At 41.2% G+C, this 18,818-nt stretch overlaps 1 protein-coding gene and 1 non-coding gene across 2 annotated transcripts in view; one reads left to right on the top strand and one right to left on the bottom strand.

The window, feature by feature from the left end:
* Positions 1 to 18,818, bottom strand: part of NFX1 (nuclear transcription factor, X-box binding 1) — a 98,480-nt gene that overhangs the window by 68,433 nt on the left and 11,229 nt on the right. The window contains exons 3-4 of the mRNA XM_012811653.1: positions 4,310 to 4,468; positions 2,203 to 2,280 (exon numbers count right to left, since the gene is read on the bottom strand). Coding sequence (XP_012667107.1) covers positions 2,203 to 2,280; positions 4,310 to 4,468 — 237 coding nt within the window. The remainder of the gene's footprint in view (positions 1 to 2,202; positions 2,281 to 4,309; positions 4,469 to 18,818) is intronic.
* On the top strand, positions 10,576 to 10,682 carry LOC111728604. The gene has a single exon (XR_002775842.1). It is a non-coding gene; the product is annotated as a U6 spliceosomal RNA (small nuclear RNA).

Here is an 18,818-nt window from a genome sequence, read left to right on the forward strand (position 1 = left end):
AAAAAATACCAACATTGTATTTCTAAGACTTGGAAAAAATGATTCTTTGTTTTGTATGGAACCAGAAAAAACCTGCATAGCTAAAGCAGTTCTTAGTAATAAAAACAAAGCCGGGGCATCAGCATACCAGATTTTAGGCTATACTACAAGACTATAGTAGTCAAGACAGCATGGTAGTAGCACAAAAATAGAGACATAGACATTTGGAATCGAATAGAAAACCAGGAAAAAAAACTAACATTATACAGCCACCTAATCTTTCAACCAAACAAGATCATACACGGGAGGAAAGAATTCTTATTCAATAAATGGTGCTGGAGAGAACTGGATACCCACATGTAAAAGCCTGGAAACTGGACCTGCACCCTTCTCCACTCACAAAAATTTATTCAAGATGGACAAAGGAACTTAAATTTAAGGCATGAAACAATAAAAATCCTCAAAGAAAGCACAGGAAAAACACTGGAAGATATCGGCCTGGGGAAAGACTTTATGAAGACTGCCGTGGCAATTGCAACAATAAAAATAAACAAATGGGACTTAATTAAACTGAAGCTTCTGTACAGCTAAGGAGACAACAACCAAAGCAAATAGACAACTTACACAATGGGAAAGGATATTTGCATATTTTGAATCAGACAAAAGCTTGCTAACTAGGATCTATAGAGAACTCAAATTTGTCCACATAAAAATGCCAACAATCCCATACATCAATGGGTAAGAGAGATGAACAGAACTTTCTCTAAAGACGAAGAATGGCTAGCAAACATGAAAAAAAGATCATCGTCCCTAATTATTAGAGAAATACAAATCAAAACCACCCTGAGATACCACCTAACTCCAGCAAGAATGGCCCACATCACAAAATCTCAAAACTGCAGATGCTGGCATGGATGTGGAGAGAAAGGAACACTTTTACACTGCTGGTAGGACTGCAAACTAATTTAACCTTTTTGGAAGGAAGTATGGAGAAACCTCAAAGAACTCAAGCTAGACCTCCCATTTGATCCTGCAATCCCATTACAGGGCAACTCCCCAGAAGGAAAAAAAGCCTTTTATCATAAGGACACTTGCACTTCTAGACTGTTTATCGCAGCTCAATTTACAATCACTAAACTGTGGAAACAGCCTAAATACCCACCAACCCAGGAATGGATTAATAAGTTGTAGTATATGTACACCATGGAAGACTATTCAGCCATTAAAAATGATGGAGCCTTTACATCCTTTGTATTAACCTTGATGGAAATGAAACATACTATTCTTAGTAAAGCATCACAAGAATGGAGAAGCATGAATACTATGTATTCAATTTTGATATGAGGACAATTAATGACCTAGTACATGGTGGGGGTGGGGGAAAGGGAGAGTAGAGAGAGAGAGAAGGAAGGAGGGGTGTGGGGGAAAGGAAGAGCAGAGACGGGAGGGAAGGCGGTGGGGTCTCAGTGTGTGACACACCTTCTGGGGGCAAGACACAATTGTAAGAGGGACTTTACCTAACAAGTGCAATCAGTGTAACCTGGTTTCTTATACCCTCAATGAATTCCCAACAATAAGAAAACAAAACAAAACAAAAAAATTATAATAAATATATAAATAAATAAAATAAAATTCTTCCACTGGGAAAATTCTCCAGTGGGGGGGGGAGTGGGGCCTCCATAATAATTCTTAGATCTCCAGGGCCTAGCACAAAATAAGTATGCTTAGTACATGTTTAATAAATGAATGAATGACATTCAAACCATATTGTATTCTGCTACTTTCCCTCAATAGTTTCCTATAAAAAAACAAACAAAGAACCCCCCCACCCCAAACACTACTCTTTATTCATGCCGCTCAAATCTGAAATATCAAAGCTGTTATAGCTAGGGGTAAGAGGACGCCCATGTCCATACCTGTCCTGGCTACTTGGTCAGCTCTGGTCTCAAGCTAAGACCAGGGAGACCAGCACCACAGCTTAGAAGCAATTTAAGCCTGGGTGAGAAGCCTGGATGAGAAGGCCCATCTCCAAAACAGCCTGTCAAAAGCACAAAGGCCATGACTCAAGCTATGGCATGGACCACATAAGAATGTCTTCTAGACTCTTATAGCTTTGAAGTTGTAGTAATTTCTAAGACATGCTCAGTAGACTACCTCTCGTAAACTGGGAATGAAATTCAATGCATGAAGTAAAAGAGACTCATGAATATAAAACAAACTTACCACAGAAACAAGTGTAGGTATTAGGAACATGTGCAGAAACATTCTGACAGGCAGGGCACCTCCAACCACTCTGGCCATCTGTCAAGAAAAATGGGGATAAGCCAAATAAATTTTCTTTCAAAAGCACATGTAATTTTTAAAAATTTAAATCCACAAGAAGCCACACTATTGAAGCAAGGATAGTAATTTGAATGTAAAGTGTAAAAGATGTTTGAGAAACAAATTCACAATACTGAATGCTTTGCTTAAATACTGCATTTGGGCTTGTATTTATAGGGACTTTCAGATACAGTGAATCAAGGTATCCATTTTGTTTGATTATTTCTAATGTCAATAGTAGCTGAATCTTGGTTCAAAAAGACAGTGTCTTGCTGTGTGGCCTAGGCTGGAGTGCAGTGGCATGATCATAGCTTACTGCAACTTTGAACTCCTGGGATCAAGCAATCATCCTCTGCCATAGCCTCTTGATCTGCTGGGACTATAAATGTGTGCCACAATGCTCAGGTAGTTTTTCAAGTTTTTTTGAAAGATAGGGTTTCGGGCAGTGCCTGTGGCTCATGAATAGGGTGCCAGCCTCATATACCTAGGGTGGTGGGTTCAAACCCAGCCCTGGCTAAACTGCAACAAAAAATAGCCGGGTGTTGTGGTGGGGGCCCGTAGTCCCAGCTACTCAGGAGGATGAGGCAAGAGAATCAGGAAGCCAGGACAGAAGAATCGCTTGAGGCCAGGAGTTTGAGAATAGCCTAGGCTATATAGTGAGACCCTATCTTTCTTTTTTTTTTAGAGACAAGAGACTCACTTTGTCGCCCTTGGTAGAGTGCTGTGATGTCACAGCTCACAGCAACCTCCAGCTCTTGGGCTTAGTGATTCTCTTGCCTCAACCTCCTGAGTAGCCAGGACTACAGGCACCAGCTATAACATCCAGCTATTTTTAAAGATGAGGGGTCTCGCTCTTGCTCAGGCTGGTCTTGAACTCATAAGCTCAGGCAATCCACCCACCTCAACCTCTCAGCATGCTAGGATTTCAGGAGTGAAAGACCCCATCACTAAAAGGAAAGGAAAATAATCCCAGAAAAATTAGCTGAGTCTGGTGGCATGTAATTGTCAGGAGGCTGAAGCAGGGGGACTGCTTGAACCCAGGAGCTTGAGATTGCAGTGAGCTATGATGATGTCACTGTACTCTAGCCCAGGCAAAAGTGAGACTCTGTATCAAAATAAGAAAAAATAAGAGAGTAAATTAACAGATAGAAAAATACAGTTAGGTAGAAGGAATAAAATCTATTGTTTTGTGGCATAATAAAGTGATTATAGTTAAAAATAATTTTTGGTATATTTCAAAATAACTAGAAGAGTGAAAGTGAATGTTCCTAACACAAAGAAATGATAAATGTATGAGATGATGGACATTCCAATTACCCTGATTTAATCATTACACATTGTATGTCTGTATCAAAATATCACATGTACCCCATAAATACGTACAACTATTATCTATGCATAAAAATAAAAATTTAAAAATGGAAAAAAGGCCAGGCCCGGCAGCTCATGCCTGTAATCTCAGCACACGGGGAGGCTGAGGCCGAAAGGGTTGAGGAGTTTGAGACCAGCCTGGGTAACATAGCAAGACCTTGTCTCTAAAAGTAAAAAAAATTAGCCAGGTAGCCAGGTAGCCAGGTAGCCAGGATGGCACAGTACATAAAGTCCCTCCTAGCTATTCAGAAGACTGAGGCAGAAGGACTGCCTAAACTAAGAAGCTCAAGGCTGTAGTTAGCTATGATTACACCAGTGCATTTTAGCTCCTGAGCAATAGAGCAAGACCCTGTCTCTAAAAAAAAAAAAACCACAAAAATTAAAATAGAATTACCGTATGATACAGCAATCACATTATTATGTATATACCCCCTCAAAATAAAATCAATAGGTAAATCAATAAATAAAAGCTAACATTTCCCAGCCTGAGCAAGAGTGATACTCCATCTCTACTAAAAATAGAAAAACACTAGCTGGGCTGGTCGTGCCTGTAGTCCCAGCAACTACTAGGGAGGCTGAGGCTAGAGGATTGCTCAAACCCAGGTAGATTTAAAACCTGAACATATCAGATGTTCACCTGCTTGAGATGCTGGAGACCTTGCCCATTTCTTTATGCAGTTCAAGTGAAACACATGATAACAGCTCTGACAACTCCACACTGGGGCTGTGACACGAACCAATTCACAGCACACCATGCATTCATATTTTTCTGTAGTTAGTTGTTCAACCAGAGAACCTGTTTAAAAAAATAAAACAAAACAAAAAGATAAACTCAAACACAGAAAACCATTTCTTACTTTTGTCAACCAAAGATCAGCAAGTCATTTGAGACAAAAATCCGTACACAGAGATTTGAAGGGATATCTGATTCTGAGTAAGGCAGCTGGTTGTTCAGATCCCTGGCCAGGAATATGCTGAGGTAGAGGATCTAGGAAGGAGACATTCAGATGGAGATTCCTACAAAGTAAACATTCTCAAGATATTGCCCAGGAAAATACCAAAGTAGCCAAACGCTCCTTATAACACAGCTTGAGCACGCACGGAGCACAGGATGTTGTCATGCATTCTGATTTCAAGAGGCCTTAAATATAACAGATCCATGGATTTAGGCTCAGGAGAGGATTGTGAAGCTACACTCTTCAGCTGTAAGAAGGCTAAGCCTGGGCAGGTTCCTACATCCTATGGGTGGTGAGATACTTCTAGCAATTGCACTAAAAGTCTTTAGTCATTCACTCAACATAGATATGCTTAATGCCTATCACAAACCACAGGGATATGTTTACCAGATTGAAGGAGACACAGTCTCTGACTCCAAGAAACCTAGTGAGAGAGACCATGTGTAGCACTGTAAGACTCCTCCCAGATTTATTCCTGAATGCCTTCACTCACTTCCAGATTTTTTCCTCAAACATGATCTCAACAAAGTCCTAATATAGCCAGGCTCTCTCAAAGCTGAGCATATATGTGTATGTGTGTATTTCTTAGTATTATTGTTATTTTCAGGTCGAAATAGGTTAAAAGAATGAAATAACTGACCTCAAATACAACATTCTAAGCACTATGCTGAAGCACTTTACACAAATTATTTAATTCTCTCCATAGGCTGTAACATAGGTGCCATTTTAAACACGAAGAAGCTAAGGCTTCATGCAATTATATATTACTCTACCAGGGTCAAAGAACTAAAAATTTAAAACTCAAAAATTCTGGTTTGGTGCCTAAAGCTCAGTGAGTAGGGTATTGGCCACGTACACTGAAGCTGGCGGGTTCAAGCCCGGCCCAGGCCTGCTAAACAACAATGACAACTGCAACCAAAAAAATAGCCAGGCATTGTGGTAGGTGCCAGTAGTCCCAGCTACTCCAGAGGCTGAGGCAAGAGAATAGCTTAAGCCCAAGAGTTGGAGGTTGCTGTGAACTGTGATGCCACGGCTCTCTACCTAGGGTGACATAGTGAAACTTTGTCTCAACTCCCCCCCAAAACTCAAAATTCAATCTCATCATTATCTGACTCAAAGGCTCACATTTAAATCATTATATAATATTGGCTCTCCCATGATTACTTTGTAAACGTTCAATATAATATCAAAAGAAATACAGAATACCCTGAGACTGTAAGCTGTGTGGGCAGGCACAGGGCCTTGTCTACATTGTTCACTGTAGTATTTCCAATGTTTACTGCGTACCAAAGTGCTCAAAAACTGCTGAATGAACAATTAAATGAGTGATATCTATCTAGTCTGTTTGTTTATCTCTTGCTGTGATACCTGTAGGCATCACCTAAATTGCTGAATATCTTTCTCCCTTTTTTTCTCTGGAATAAAGACACATTGTGTGGCTAATTAAAGGGAAACATACCTGTTTTATGTTTATGAGTACATCATAAAACTGAATTCTATTATAAAAACAAAGAATAAAACTTAGATTCTTTCTTAAAAGTAGGGGTACCCTGTGCAGGTTAACATCTTTGAATAACAAAGTTAGTTATATTTTCTATAAGTCAGCATGTTACATGAAGAAAATTCTGGTGGGATACGTTAAATAAGAGAGCTCATGAGAGATTAAGTTGGAGGCATCTATATACAAGAGTCTGTTTGGGACAGAGGAATAATCTGGGAAAACTATACGTGGGGTGAATTTTACAGAAAATTCCTCCTGAGCACTTCAGAATAGAACTGAGTTAGAAATAAATGGCATATTAAAGTAAGTGTAATATGGAACATACTTAAAAACACTGCATCCTCTGTTGTTTTGATTTTTACCCTGAAGATATCTTTTTATTCTATTGTTTTTCTTATTCATTAAGTTTAGAGCTTATTAAGAAATAAGCATTGTTTTATAAGTGTTGTTTTAAAACCCAGTTGTAGTAAAATTTGACCACTAGAATGCACATACATAGGGATGTGATGATGGCTACTACATTTAAAACCCACAAATTACTGCTAGCCATTTCCAAAGGCTTTCTCTCTCATATCGGACATTCAATATATCAGCAAATCCTACTGGCTCTACCTTGAAAATACATTCAGAATCCAACCTCTGCTGCTATCCCTCTGGTTCAAGTCACATTAGCTCATCTGGATTATTATAATGGCCTCCTAACTAGTATTTTCCCACTTCTACCCTCGCCCTACAGTCAGTTCTCACCATAGCAGCCCAAGGAAGACTATAAAATGCAAATTAGGAGGCAGTGCCTGTGGCTCACTGGGTAGGGTTCCTGCCCCTATACTGAGGGTGGCAGGTTCGAACCTGACCAGCTAAAACAGCAATGAGAATTCCAACAAAAAATAGCCAGGTGTTATGGCAGGCGCCTGTAGTCTCAGCTACCCAAGAGGCTGAGGCAAGAGGATCGCTTAAGCCCAAGAGGTGGAGGTTGCTGTGAGCTGTGACACCACCGCACTTGACTGAGGGTGACAAAGTGAGACCTTGTCTCAAAAATAAAATAAAATAAAATACAAATTAGGGTAGGTATGCTGGCTCAAGCCTATAATCCCAGCACTTTGGGAGGCCAAGGCAGGAGAACTACTTGAGGCCAAGAGTTCTGAAAATAGCCTGGGCAATGTAGTATTGCTATCATCTCTACAAAATTAAAAAAACTAGCATGGCTCTGCAAAATTAAAAGAATAGCTTGGGGGTAGCACCTGTGGCTCAGTGGGTAGGGCGCCTGCCCCATATACTGAGGGTGGCGGGTTTGAACCTGGCCTGGCCAAACTGCAAAAAAAAAATTGCTGGGAGTTGTGGTGGGCACTTATAGTCCTTGCTACTCGACAGGCTGAGGCAAGAGAATTGCTTAAGCCCAGGAGCTGGAGGTTGCTGAGAGCTGTGACACCACAGCACTCTACTAAGGGCAACAAAGTAAGACTCTGTCTCTGAAAAAAAATAAAAAAATAAAAAAATAAAAACTAGCTTGGTAGTCCCAGTTATTCGGGAGGCTGAGCCAGAAGTTAATTACATTTTCTATAAGACAGTATGTTACATGAAGTATGAGTTTGAGGTTACAGTGAGGTATGATGATGACACCATTATACTCTAGCCTGGGCAACAGAGTGAAAGATGTCTGTCTCAAAAAGAGAAAGCAAATTAGGTAATGCCACTCTTTTGCTCAGAATTTATCAATGGCTTCTACCTCATATGCCTGTAAAAGCCAAAGTCTTACAACAGCTCCTATCACTTCCCAGTCCTTGTCTGCTATTCCTCTTTCCCTGGGTCACTAATCTGAGACACTGGCCTCCTTCCTATTTCTCAAATTAACAAACGGATCCCTACTGGTGGCCTTTACACTTGACATTCCCTCTGCCTACAGATTTTTCCCTAGACATCTACACGGCTCAATCTCTCATCTCCTTCAGATGTTTGCTCAAAATGTGACCTTCTCTTCCTGCTGATAAGGAGGCTAGATTAAAAAATAAAAACAAGGGCGGGCTTGGTAGCGCACACCTGTAATCCTAGCACTCTGGGAAGCTGATGTGGATGGATCGCCTGAGCTCAGGAGTTTGAGACCAGCTTGAGCAAGAGCAGCCGAGCAAGAGCAAGACCCCATCTCTAAAATAGCTGGTCGTTGTGGCAGTTGCCTATAGTCCCAGCTACTCACTTGAGCCTCAGTGTTTGAGGTTGCTTCGAGCTGTGACACCAGGGCACTCTACCAAAAGCAACCTGTCTCAAAAAACAAAAACAAAAACAAAAATGCTATCTTCTCATAAGGGATTCCCTGGCCACACTTTAAAAAAACTGCAACCCACTCTCCCTCAACATTCTCTAACCCTCTTCCATACTGTATTTTCTTTCACTATTTGAGATACCGTGCATTTTACTTATTTTATCTTGCTTATTATGTAACTTTACATATAGAATGTATACTACTTGAGGGCAGAGATTTTACTAGAGTGGTGCCTGGGACGTATAGCACCCAATAATATTTGTTGTATAAATGAATGACAATACTAAATAAAAATAACAAAAGGTTCCAGAAAGGTCCTGTTAAAAGAGACAGTGTAATTCTTTCACTGACAATTTTCTTTTAAAATATTGTAATGTTTATTTATTTATTTATTTTGGCCAGCACTGGGTCTGAACCCGTCACCTCTGGCATATGGGGCCAGTGCCTTACCCTTTTGAGCCACAGGTGCTGCTGACAATATTAACCTTCTCTTCAGTTTTATCAAAACATGCCTAACATGCGAAATATGGTATTGTCCTCGAATGCTCTGTGCTGATAAACTATCGTGTTTCAGGTCCAAGACTTGTCCATGCTGGGTGGCAGCCTAGTCCTGACCACTGGCTCTTCATCAATCCTAGTAGGTCTTCTCCCACTAGGGCTTCCCTATCATGTCTCAGTCACAATTATGTCTACTCTATATCTGTAGCTAGACAGCACAGCAGTTAAGAAGATGATGACTCACTGAAATAATCAGAAGAACAGATCTAATTAAAGTATTGACTGCAAACTTTTTAGATATACCACTAGCTGCTAAAAAGACAAAAATTCGGATTTGAAAAATCCAAGATTAAAAAGACTTTCTTGGAGACAATCAGTAGAGTTTGATTGTGGACTGGGTGTTAGATGATTTCAAGAAAGTATTGCTAATTTTGTGTAGTGTGACAAAAGCACCATGGTTATGTAAGAAAATGGTCATTTGTTTTAAAAGATGTATATTTGGGCTTGGGACCTATAGCACAGTGTTTATGGCGCTGGTCACATACACTGAGGCTGGTGGGTTTGAACCCAGCCTGGGCCAGCTAAACAATAATGACAACTGCAACAAAAAAAAAAGGTGGGCGTTGTGGTGGGCGCCTGTAGTCCCAGCTATTTGTGAGGCTGAGGCAAGAGAATCACTTAAGCCCGAGAATTTGAGGTTGCTATGAGCTGTGACGCCACAGTACTCTACCGAGGGCAACATAGTGAGACTCTGTCTCAAAAAAAAAAAAAAAAAAAAAAAAAAGATGTATACTTGGCTGGGCGCCCATAGCACAGTGGTTATGGCACCACAGCCACATGCACCAAGACTGGCAGGTTCAAGCCCAGCCCAGGCCAGCTAAACGATGATAACTGCAACAAAAAAATAGCTGAGCACTGTGGTGGGCGCCTGTAGTCCCAGCTACTTGGGAGGCTGAGGCAAGAGAATTGCTTAAGCCCAAGAATTTGAGGTTGCTGTGAGCTGTGATGCCACGACACTCTACTGAGGGTGACAGAGAAAGATTATCTCCAAAAAAAAAAAGATATATACTAGAAACCACTGGGGGTAAAATAACCTCAAATCTGGAATTTACCTTTTTTTTCTTTAGCAACAGAGTCTTACTTTGTTACCCCTGGTAGAATGCCATGGTGTCATAGTTCATGGCAACCTCAAACTCTTAGGCTCAGTGATCCTCTTTCCTCAGCTTCCCAAGTAGCTGGGACTATAGGTGCCTGCCAAAACACCTGGCTATTTTTAGAGACAGGGTCTCAGTCCTAGTCAGGCCACAGCACTCAGGCTGGAATTTACTTTAAAATATACTAGCAAAGAAAAAAGGGGATACTGTTGAACCTCTGTAAGTTGACCATCCAAAGGACTGTAACAAACTGGCCAATACACAGAGGTGGTCCACATAAGGACCTAGGGCTACTGTACTGACACATACATGAGGTGCATGTGTGGTTTATGAAAATCAGATCAATTTAAGGAGGTGGTCAATGTAGGGAGGTGATCGACTATGAAAGTTCTACTGTATGTAAAATAAACAAATACTTATCTATTTTATGCTGAGCATGGTGGCTCACGCCTGTAATTCTAGCACTCTGGGAGGCTGAGGCTGGTGGATTACTTGAGCTTACAGGTTAGAGACCAGTCTGAGCAAAAACAAGACCCAGTGCTCACATTGGCAGCACATATACTAAGATTGGAACGATACAGAGAAGATTAGCATGGCCCCTGCACAAGGATGACACGCAAATTCGTGAAGAGTTCCATATTTCAAAAAAAAAGAAAAGAGCAAGACCCCATCTCTAAGAATCAGTGGGCATTGTGGCAGGTGCCTGTAGTACCAGCTTTCATGTTTCCCCAAAAATAAAACACTGTCTTATATTTATTTTTCTCAATAAGACACACTAGGGCTTATTTTCAGGGGATGTCTTATTTTTATTAAGTATAATACAACAATCTACATTTATTCAAATACAGTTAAGTCATCTTCTTCTGGAACCTGACAGGGGGAGCCGACCTGGTGGGGCTGGCGCTAGTGAACTCCTTTTCCCTAGCCATTCGCACATGAGCAATAGGATGCCTGCGACTGTGGTTACCACATGCGCACCCGCGCAAGTGCCAGCAGCTCAGAGAAAGGAGCTGTGGCAGATAAAAGGTATTTCAGTCTTCCTTACAGCTCTGTGTGGAAATGCATGGCGTGGCTATGCAGACATGTTGCATAGCCACGCCCATCACTAGGTCTTATTTTCAGGGAAATATGGTACTAGGGAGGCTGAGACAAGAAAATCACTTGAGCCCAAGAGTTTGAGGTTGCTGTGAGCTATGACTCTCACAGTAGGGCATTCTACTAAGGGCGACAAAAGTGAGACTCTATCTCTAAAAAATAATAATAATAAAATAGATAAAATAAAATAAAAATAGCCAGGCATTGTGGTGGGTGCCTGTAGTTGCTATGAGCTGTGATGCCACGGAATTCTACCAAGGATGACAAAGTGAGACTCTTGTCTCAAAAAAATGAAAAGAAAAAAAAAAAAAAAACCCTAAGCTAGGCATGGTGGCTCACATCTGTAATCCTAGTACTCTGGGAAGCCAAGGCAGGAAGACGCCTTGAGCTTGAGACCAGACTAAGAGTGAGATTCTGTGTCTCCACTAAAAACAGAAAAATCAGCAGGTGTTATGGTGGATGCTTGTTTTTCCAGCTACTTGGGAGGCTGAGGCAGGAGGATCACCTGAATCCATGAGTTTGAGGCTGCTCTGAGATAGGCTGACACCACAGCATTCTACCCGAAATGACAGAGCAAGACTCGGTCTGGGGGGAAAAAAGTTAAAAGCTGATTGTATCTAGGCAGTGGATTACATGCAAGATACCCACTAAACTAACTTTAGTAAGTTACCACACTAAAACTAAGGCAGCTATTTTTTAAAAAGCTAATCTAAGTATGGTCAACACATTCAAGTTGGTCTTGTTAAGTCTGAAGCATATATGCCAGACATCATGGATATTTACGTTAAGTCTAAAGCTTATGGCAGAACTTAAGGGGCTGGTAGTAAAGAGTTAGAATCAGCATAGCATAGAGGAAGGATGGAGCTGGCTGAAATCCCCCCAATGAAGATCTACCTTCTTGGTAGATCTCACTGATCAGATCAGAGGGCTGATTTAAAACCCAAGGAAATAAGATTTAATAACCAGAATTCACAAAGAACTCAAATGTATTAGCAAGAAGAGAACAAGTGATCCCCTCTTAGGGTGGGCAAGGGACTTGAAGAGAAACTTCTCTGAAGAAGACAGGCGCATGGCCTACAGATACATGAAAAAATGCTCACTATCCTTAATCATCAGAGAAACGCAAATCAAAACTACTTTGAGATATCATCTAACACCAGTAAGATTAGCCCATATCACAAAATCCCAAAATCACAGATGCTGGCGTGGCTGTGGAAGAAGGGGAACACTTCTACACTGCTGGTGGGATTGCAAACTAATACGTCCCTTTTGGAAAGACATCTGGAGAACACTTAGAGAACTAAAAAACAGACAGGCCATTTGATCCTATAATTCCTCTACTAGGTATATATCCAGAAGACCAAAAATCACACTACAACAAAGATATTTGTACCAGAATGTTCACTGCAGCCCAATTCATAATTGCTAGGTCATGGAAGAAGCCCAAGAGTCCACTGATCCACGAATGGATCAATAAATTGTGGTATATGTACACCATGGAATACTATGCAGCCATTAAGAAAGATGGAGACTTTACCTCCTTCATGTTTACATGCATGGAGCTGGAAAATATTCTTCTTAGCAAAGTATCTCAAGAATGGAAGAAAAAGTATCCAATGTACTCAGCCCTACTATGAAACTAATTTATAGCTTTCATAGGAAAGCTAGAACCCAATTTTAGCCCAGGAATATGGGGAGAGGGGAGAGGGAGGGAAGGAGAGGGAAAAGGCGGGTGGAGGAGGGTGATTGGTGGGATAACGCCTATAGTTCATTCTATAAGGGTACATGTGAATCTCTCTAAATGTAGAATATAAATGTTTTAACACAATAACTAAGAAAAAGACATGAAGGCTATGTTAACCACTTAGATGAAAGTATTTCAAATTGTATAGAGAAACAGTACACTGTACCCTGTGATAGTATTGATGTACACTGCTATGATTTAATAAAAAAAAACTTTAAAAAAGAGATTTAAACCCTCCCCCCCCCAAGGAAATACCAATAGTTAGGAAAGAGGTGGAGAAAGAGAAACTTGAAGGACACAAACAGGAATAGTCAAGAAGAATAAGAAGTACCAGAAATGTGTGGTGTCAATGGAGTTAAGAAATTTATACTTCAAAAAAGACACTCACCCTCCTTGCATCAAACCCAAAGGGAACTTTGGTATAATAAGGACTGAAAAACATCAGTGCAGTGGATGTGGCAAATAGGAAGCCATTCATGACCTTAGCAATAGCTTTCTAAGACAAGGGACAATGATGACAGAAGACTGAATTAAAACAGGAAGGAGGAAGCAGAGTGGATGACTCTTTATTAGACTAGAATAAGAGGAGAGAATCTCATTGAAAAGCAGGGGAAGTTTTTCTCTGGGAGGGTACAGAAAGACCTGGCAAAAGTTTCAGGCTGAGAAGTTAGAGTAAAAGTTGCAAAAAGGCTGATGAAAGGAAATAAAAGAGATTTCAGACTGAAAGACAAAGGATAGGCACAGATATCTCTGAGTTTGTACAAAGGGAGCAAAAAGTTGAGAAAATTACACCTGAAGGTTTTCTCTTTCTCAGTGAAGTAGGTTCACTAAAATTGAAGGAGATGAATGTGAGAAATAAAAATAAAATTCTAAGTCCCCTAATGGACTAAGTTCCCTAATAGACCCCAGAGAAACCTTAACACTGAACATAGCCCTGACAGGCCATACATACCTCATTATACCTTTCCCTTGTTAACTGCCATTAGGCTTTCTTCCCTAAGGAGTAAGGAGAAAACAGCCTTTTGGAAAGACCCGCTCCACCACTGATTTGAATCAAGAGCCTAATGCTGGGGGCGGCACTTGTAGCTCAGTGAGTAGGGCACCGGCCCCATATACTGAGGTGGCAGGTTCAAACCCAGCCCTGGCCAAACTGCAACCAAAAAATAAGTGGGCGTTGTGGTGGGTGCCTGTAGTCCCAGCTACTTACTCGGGAGGCCGAGGCAAGAGAATTGCTTAAGCCCAGAAGTTGGAGGTTGCTGTGAGTTGTATCATGCCACAGCACTCTACCAAAGGTGATAAAGTGAGACTGTCTCTACAAAAAAAAAAAAAAACCTAATGCTACTCCTTGTTTTGTGGTTTCAACACTACAACTGACTGGCTCTTCCTTCTGGAGAAGGGGCCAAGGATTACAGAGTGGTTCTGGTCAGTCTACAGAAGATGCACTACAAGAGTTTTCCTGTCCTGTGTTTACTTTTTGATGTCAGAAGGCCAAAGCTCCACTGTTGGATCATGCTAACACTGCCATTTTTTGAACATGCAACCTATGAAGGAGCATGAAGGTCAACTGCACATGTGCAGAATTCCCCTTTCATAAATATTCAGGACTCCTCCTATAGTCTGTTAAATATGTACATCTGGCCATCACACTCAGCATAAATTCCTGCCTGAGGCTATATTTGTCAGCTTGTCAGAATGGCCACCCCACAGGCTACAACTCTTTATGAGAAATAAAGCTTTCCTTTCCAAAGTTATGACCCTCATTATTCTTCAGCTGACACAGTAAATAACAGGCTTGAGTAACAGTGGAAGAGGCCTGGAGTAGTCTTAGATGAAAATGAGAAAGAAAGCTGACCAATGTAAAGAGAAAAGGGCAGTACAGAAAACCAACTGAGGTCGGCAATCGCTAACTCAAAGATACTTACCAAGACCATATTATGTATTGAACACTAAGAATACGGTAGCCTGGTGAGCAAATTAGGCAAAAGTCTTCTGCGCTTACAAAGCTTATAATCTAGCATCAGAAGGTAGACAATAAATGATAAAAATACGTCCCATCATCAGACAGTGCTAAGTGCTATGAAGAAAAATAAACCAAGAAAAGAAGACAGAGAACACTGACAGTGGGTTAAGTATTATAGTTTTAAATAAGGTGATCAGGAAGGCTTCTCTAAGAAGGTTAATGAATGTGCAGCAGTGCCCAACCTGTGTAGTTACATGCTTCCTGGAAAAGCATTCAGTTACCTTGATGCTAGTAAAATGGAAAAAGTGGATTCTCCAGGGATGGGATTCTGTCAAATGAGTTGGCCTCAAACTCTGGGGTTCAAGCAATCTACCTGCCTCAACCTCCCGAGTCCTGTAGCTGGGACTACAGATGCCCACCACAATGCCTGGTTAATTTTTCTATTGTTAGTAGAGATGGGGTCTCATTCTTGCTCAGGTTGGTCTTGAACTCTGAAACTCAAGCAATCCTCCTATCTCAGTCTCCCAAAGTACTAGGATTATAGGTGTGAAGCCACCATGCCTGGCAGAAACTGGGAGTTTTGTTATCACTCACTGAATGATGGATCCAGACAGTCTGAGAGAATAGGAGCACTGTTAGTACAGAATAAGACCACCAGCCTGAGTGGTAGTCCCAGCTACTCAGGAGGCTGAGGTAGAAAGATCACTTAAGCCTAAGAGTTTGAAGTTGCTGGGAGCTACAAAGCTATAGCATTCTACCCAGGGTGACCGAAGGAAACTGTCTCTCAAACAAAGCAAACAAAACAAGAAACCCCAAGAGAATGAGAGACCACTCTTAAATAACCATGGACACTTATTTTGGGGTGATCCTCTCCATTCCAATCAAGATTTCACCTCCACCATGCTAATAAAACTGCTCTTATCAAGACCAATAACCTTCACATTGTCAAATCAAATAGCTAATATGCAGTTGTCATCTTTCTGGACCTATCAGTAGCACTGGGCACAAATGATCACTCCCTCCTCCCTGAATCTTTTATTTGGCATTTAGAACATGATTCACTTCCTAGTTCAATTACTATTTATTCTCCATCTCCTCTGATGGATCCCATCTTCCAATTTTGAAACACTGGGGTATAATAGCAACACTCAGTCCTCAAATTTTTCTTCTCTAAGTACATTCACACCTTAGGAGATGTCCTCCAGTTCCTTAAATACAATCTCTATACACTGACAATTACCAAATATAAATCTCTATGCCATTATTTTATATCAACTCCCTCCTTAACATGTTCATTTGGAGGTCAAATTTGAGGCAACTCAAATTTAACCAAATTTTTAAAACTTCCTTGAACAAGAGGTAAATAAAAGGAAAAATAACATTTCTTACAAAAAAGAAAAAAAAAAAGGACTAAGAACTGTCCCAAATGAGAGTTTAAGCAGACATGACTAAATGTAATGTATCCTGGATTTGATCCTAGAACACAGAAAGGACGTTAACAGAAAAATGGGGCTCAGAACCTGTGGCTCAAGCAGCTAAGGTGCCAGCCACATACACCTGAGCTGGAGGGTTCAAAAATTTTTTGGTTGTAGCCATCATTGTTTGGGACTGCCGGGCAATGCAGCGGGCCCCTGTAGTCCCAGCTACTTGGGAGGCGGAAGCAGGAGAATCGCTTAAGCCCAAGAGTTGGAGGTTGCTATGAGCTGTGATGTCACAGCACTCTACCCAGGGTGACCCCTTGAGGCTCTGTCTCAAAAAACCCAGAAAAATGGGTTTGAAATGAAATCCAAAGACTGCAGTTTAGTTAATACTACCACACCAATACTGCTTTCTTAGTTTTGACAAAGGTACTCTGGTTATACAACATGTTAACATTAGAGGAAGCCAGGTGAAAGATATATGAGAATTCCTTGTATGACCTTCGCAACTTTCCTATAAACCTAAAATAATTCTGAACTAGCAAGTTTTTTAGAAAAACACTTTTTCCTCACTTTTATCAGTTCAATAAATGCCAATTCCATTCTTCTAAATCGCCCAGGCACAAAATCTTTGCTCTCATCCTTGACTCATTCTCTTATATCTAACTCTAACCTATCAGCCTGGTCAACATAGTGAGACCTTCGTCTCAAAAAAAAAATTTTTTTTTAATTAGCGGGGTGTGGTGGCATATACCTATAATCCAGCTTCTCTGGAGCCTGAGGCAGGAGGATCGCTTGAGTTCAAGGTTGGAGTGAGCTATGGTCACACCACTGTACTCCAGCCTGGATGACAGAGACCCAGTCTCTTATAAATATACACACACACACACACATTTTTATGATATATGTACAAGTATATATAAAAAAATCATACCACCCCTTTTGCCAAAACCTTCCAGAAGCTTCTCATCTTCTTACTCAGAACCAAATAAACCCCAGCACCTCATGTTATCCAGCCCCTGCTATCTCTTGGAACACCTCCTGCCCTGCTCTTAATTGCCCACAATGCCCCACACCAAATCTTAATTTGTTCCCCCTTCTCCAGAAAGTCAAACGGCACATTTCTGTACTTCATTCTTCTCTCTGTTCAAATGCCTCCTCATCAAAGAGCTCAACCTATATAAAATAAGCACCCCTGTCACTCTGTCCCTTAACCTGCATTATATTTCTTTTTAGCCCTTATTACCACCTGACATATAAAATATTTAAGTGCTTTCTGCCTATCTTCCCTATCAGAATATAAAATCTCTGTACCTAGAACAGTGCTTGCCACATAGCAATTTAGCAATAAATATGAATGAAGTGTTCTCAAGACTGTGAACAATGCAAGGATGTAAGGTCTAGAGAGCCTTGTCAGGCAGAATTCTAAGATGGTCGCCCAGACTTCCACCTTCTTGGTGTGCACACCGTATATGATCTCCTTCCCTTGAGTACGTGTGGGCTTGATATAATTAGACAAGATCTTTTAAAAGCGTCTTTAAGAAAGAAATCAGACAGACTTTAAGTTTCAGCAAGTGCTTTCCTGTAGGGCCCAAAGCAACAAACTACCATGTTGTGGAGAGGGCCACATGGCAGGAAGCTGTGGGTACCCTCTAGGAGCCAAGAGTGATTCCTCTGGCTAACAGCCAGCAAGAGAACAGGCACCTCAGTCCTATACCTGTAAGGAACTAAATCCCACTAACAAGGGAGCATGAAAGAAGACCCTAAGCCTCAGATGAGATTACATCCCTGGCCACATTTCAGCACTGTGAGACCCTGAGCAGAGAACACAGATAACCTGGACTCAGACTCCTGACCCATAGAAAGTGTGAAAGAATGGGCGGCACTTATGGTTTAGTGGGTAGGGCGCCAGCCCCATATACCAAGGGTGCGGGGTTCAAACCCCGCCCCAGACAAATTGCAACAAAAAAATAGCTGGGCGTTGTGGCAGGCGCCTGCAGTCCCAGCTACTTGGGAGGCTGAGGCAGAAGAACTGCCTAAGCCCAGGAGTTGGAGGTACTATGAACTGTGTGACGCTATGGCATTCTACCGACGGCGATAAAGTGAAACTCTCTCTACAAAAAAAAAAAAAAAAAAAAGAAAGTGTCAAAGAATAAACTTAAACTTGTGTTATCTTAAACCACTACATCTGTGGTAAATAATTATAAGGCAATAGGAAATATTAACCAGCCTTAAGGATTCAAAACAACCCTAGTATAATAACATGCTTTACTTCACATACAAGTTGAGTTTCCAAGGACTGCCTGGCAAAGCAAGCAACTAGAAGAACTACAGGCTAGTATAAAAACAGGCCCTGGGCAAGTGGTGGCTTCACAGGTTAAGCTATATCTCACAATAAACTGGAGGAAGACCAAGATGATGAAGATCTATAAGAAGAGCTAGTGGAGGCTTGGCGCCTGTGGCTCAAGTGGCTAAGGCGCCAGCCACATATACCTAAGGTGGTGGGTTCGAATCCAGCCTGGGCCCGCCAAACAACAATGACGGCTGCAACCAAAAAATAGCC

This window comes from Otolemur garnettii, unplaced genomic scaffold, assembly GCF_000181295.1.
Source record: "Otolemur garnettii isolate 467f Iridium unplaced genomic scaffold, OtoGar3 scaffold00172, whole genome shotgun sequence".
Lineage (NCBI taxonomy): Eukaryota > Metazoa > Chordata > Mammalia > Primates > Galagidae > Otolemur > Otolemur garnettii.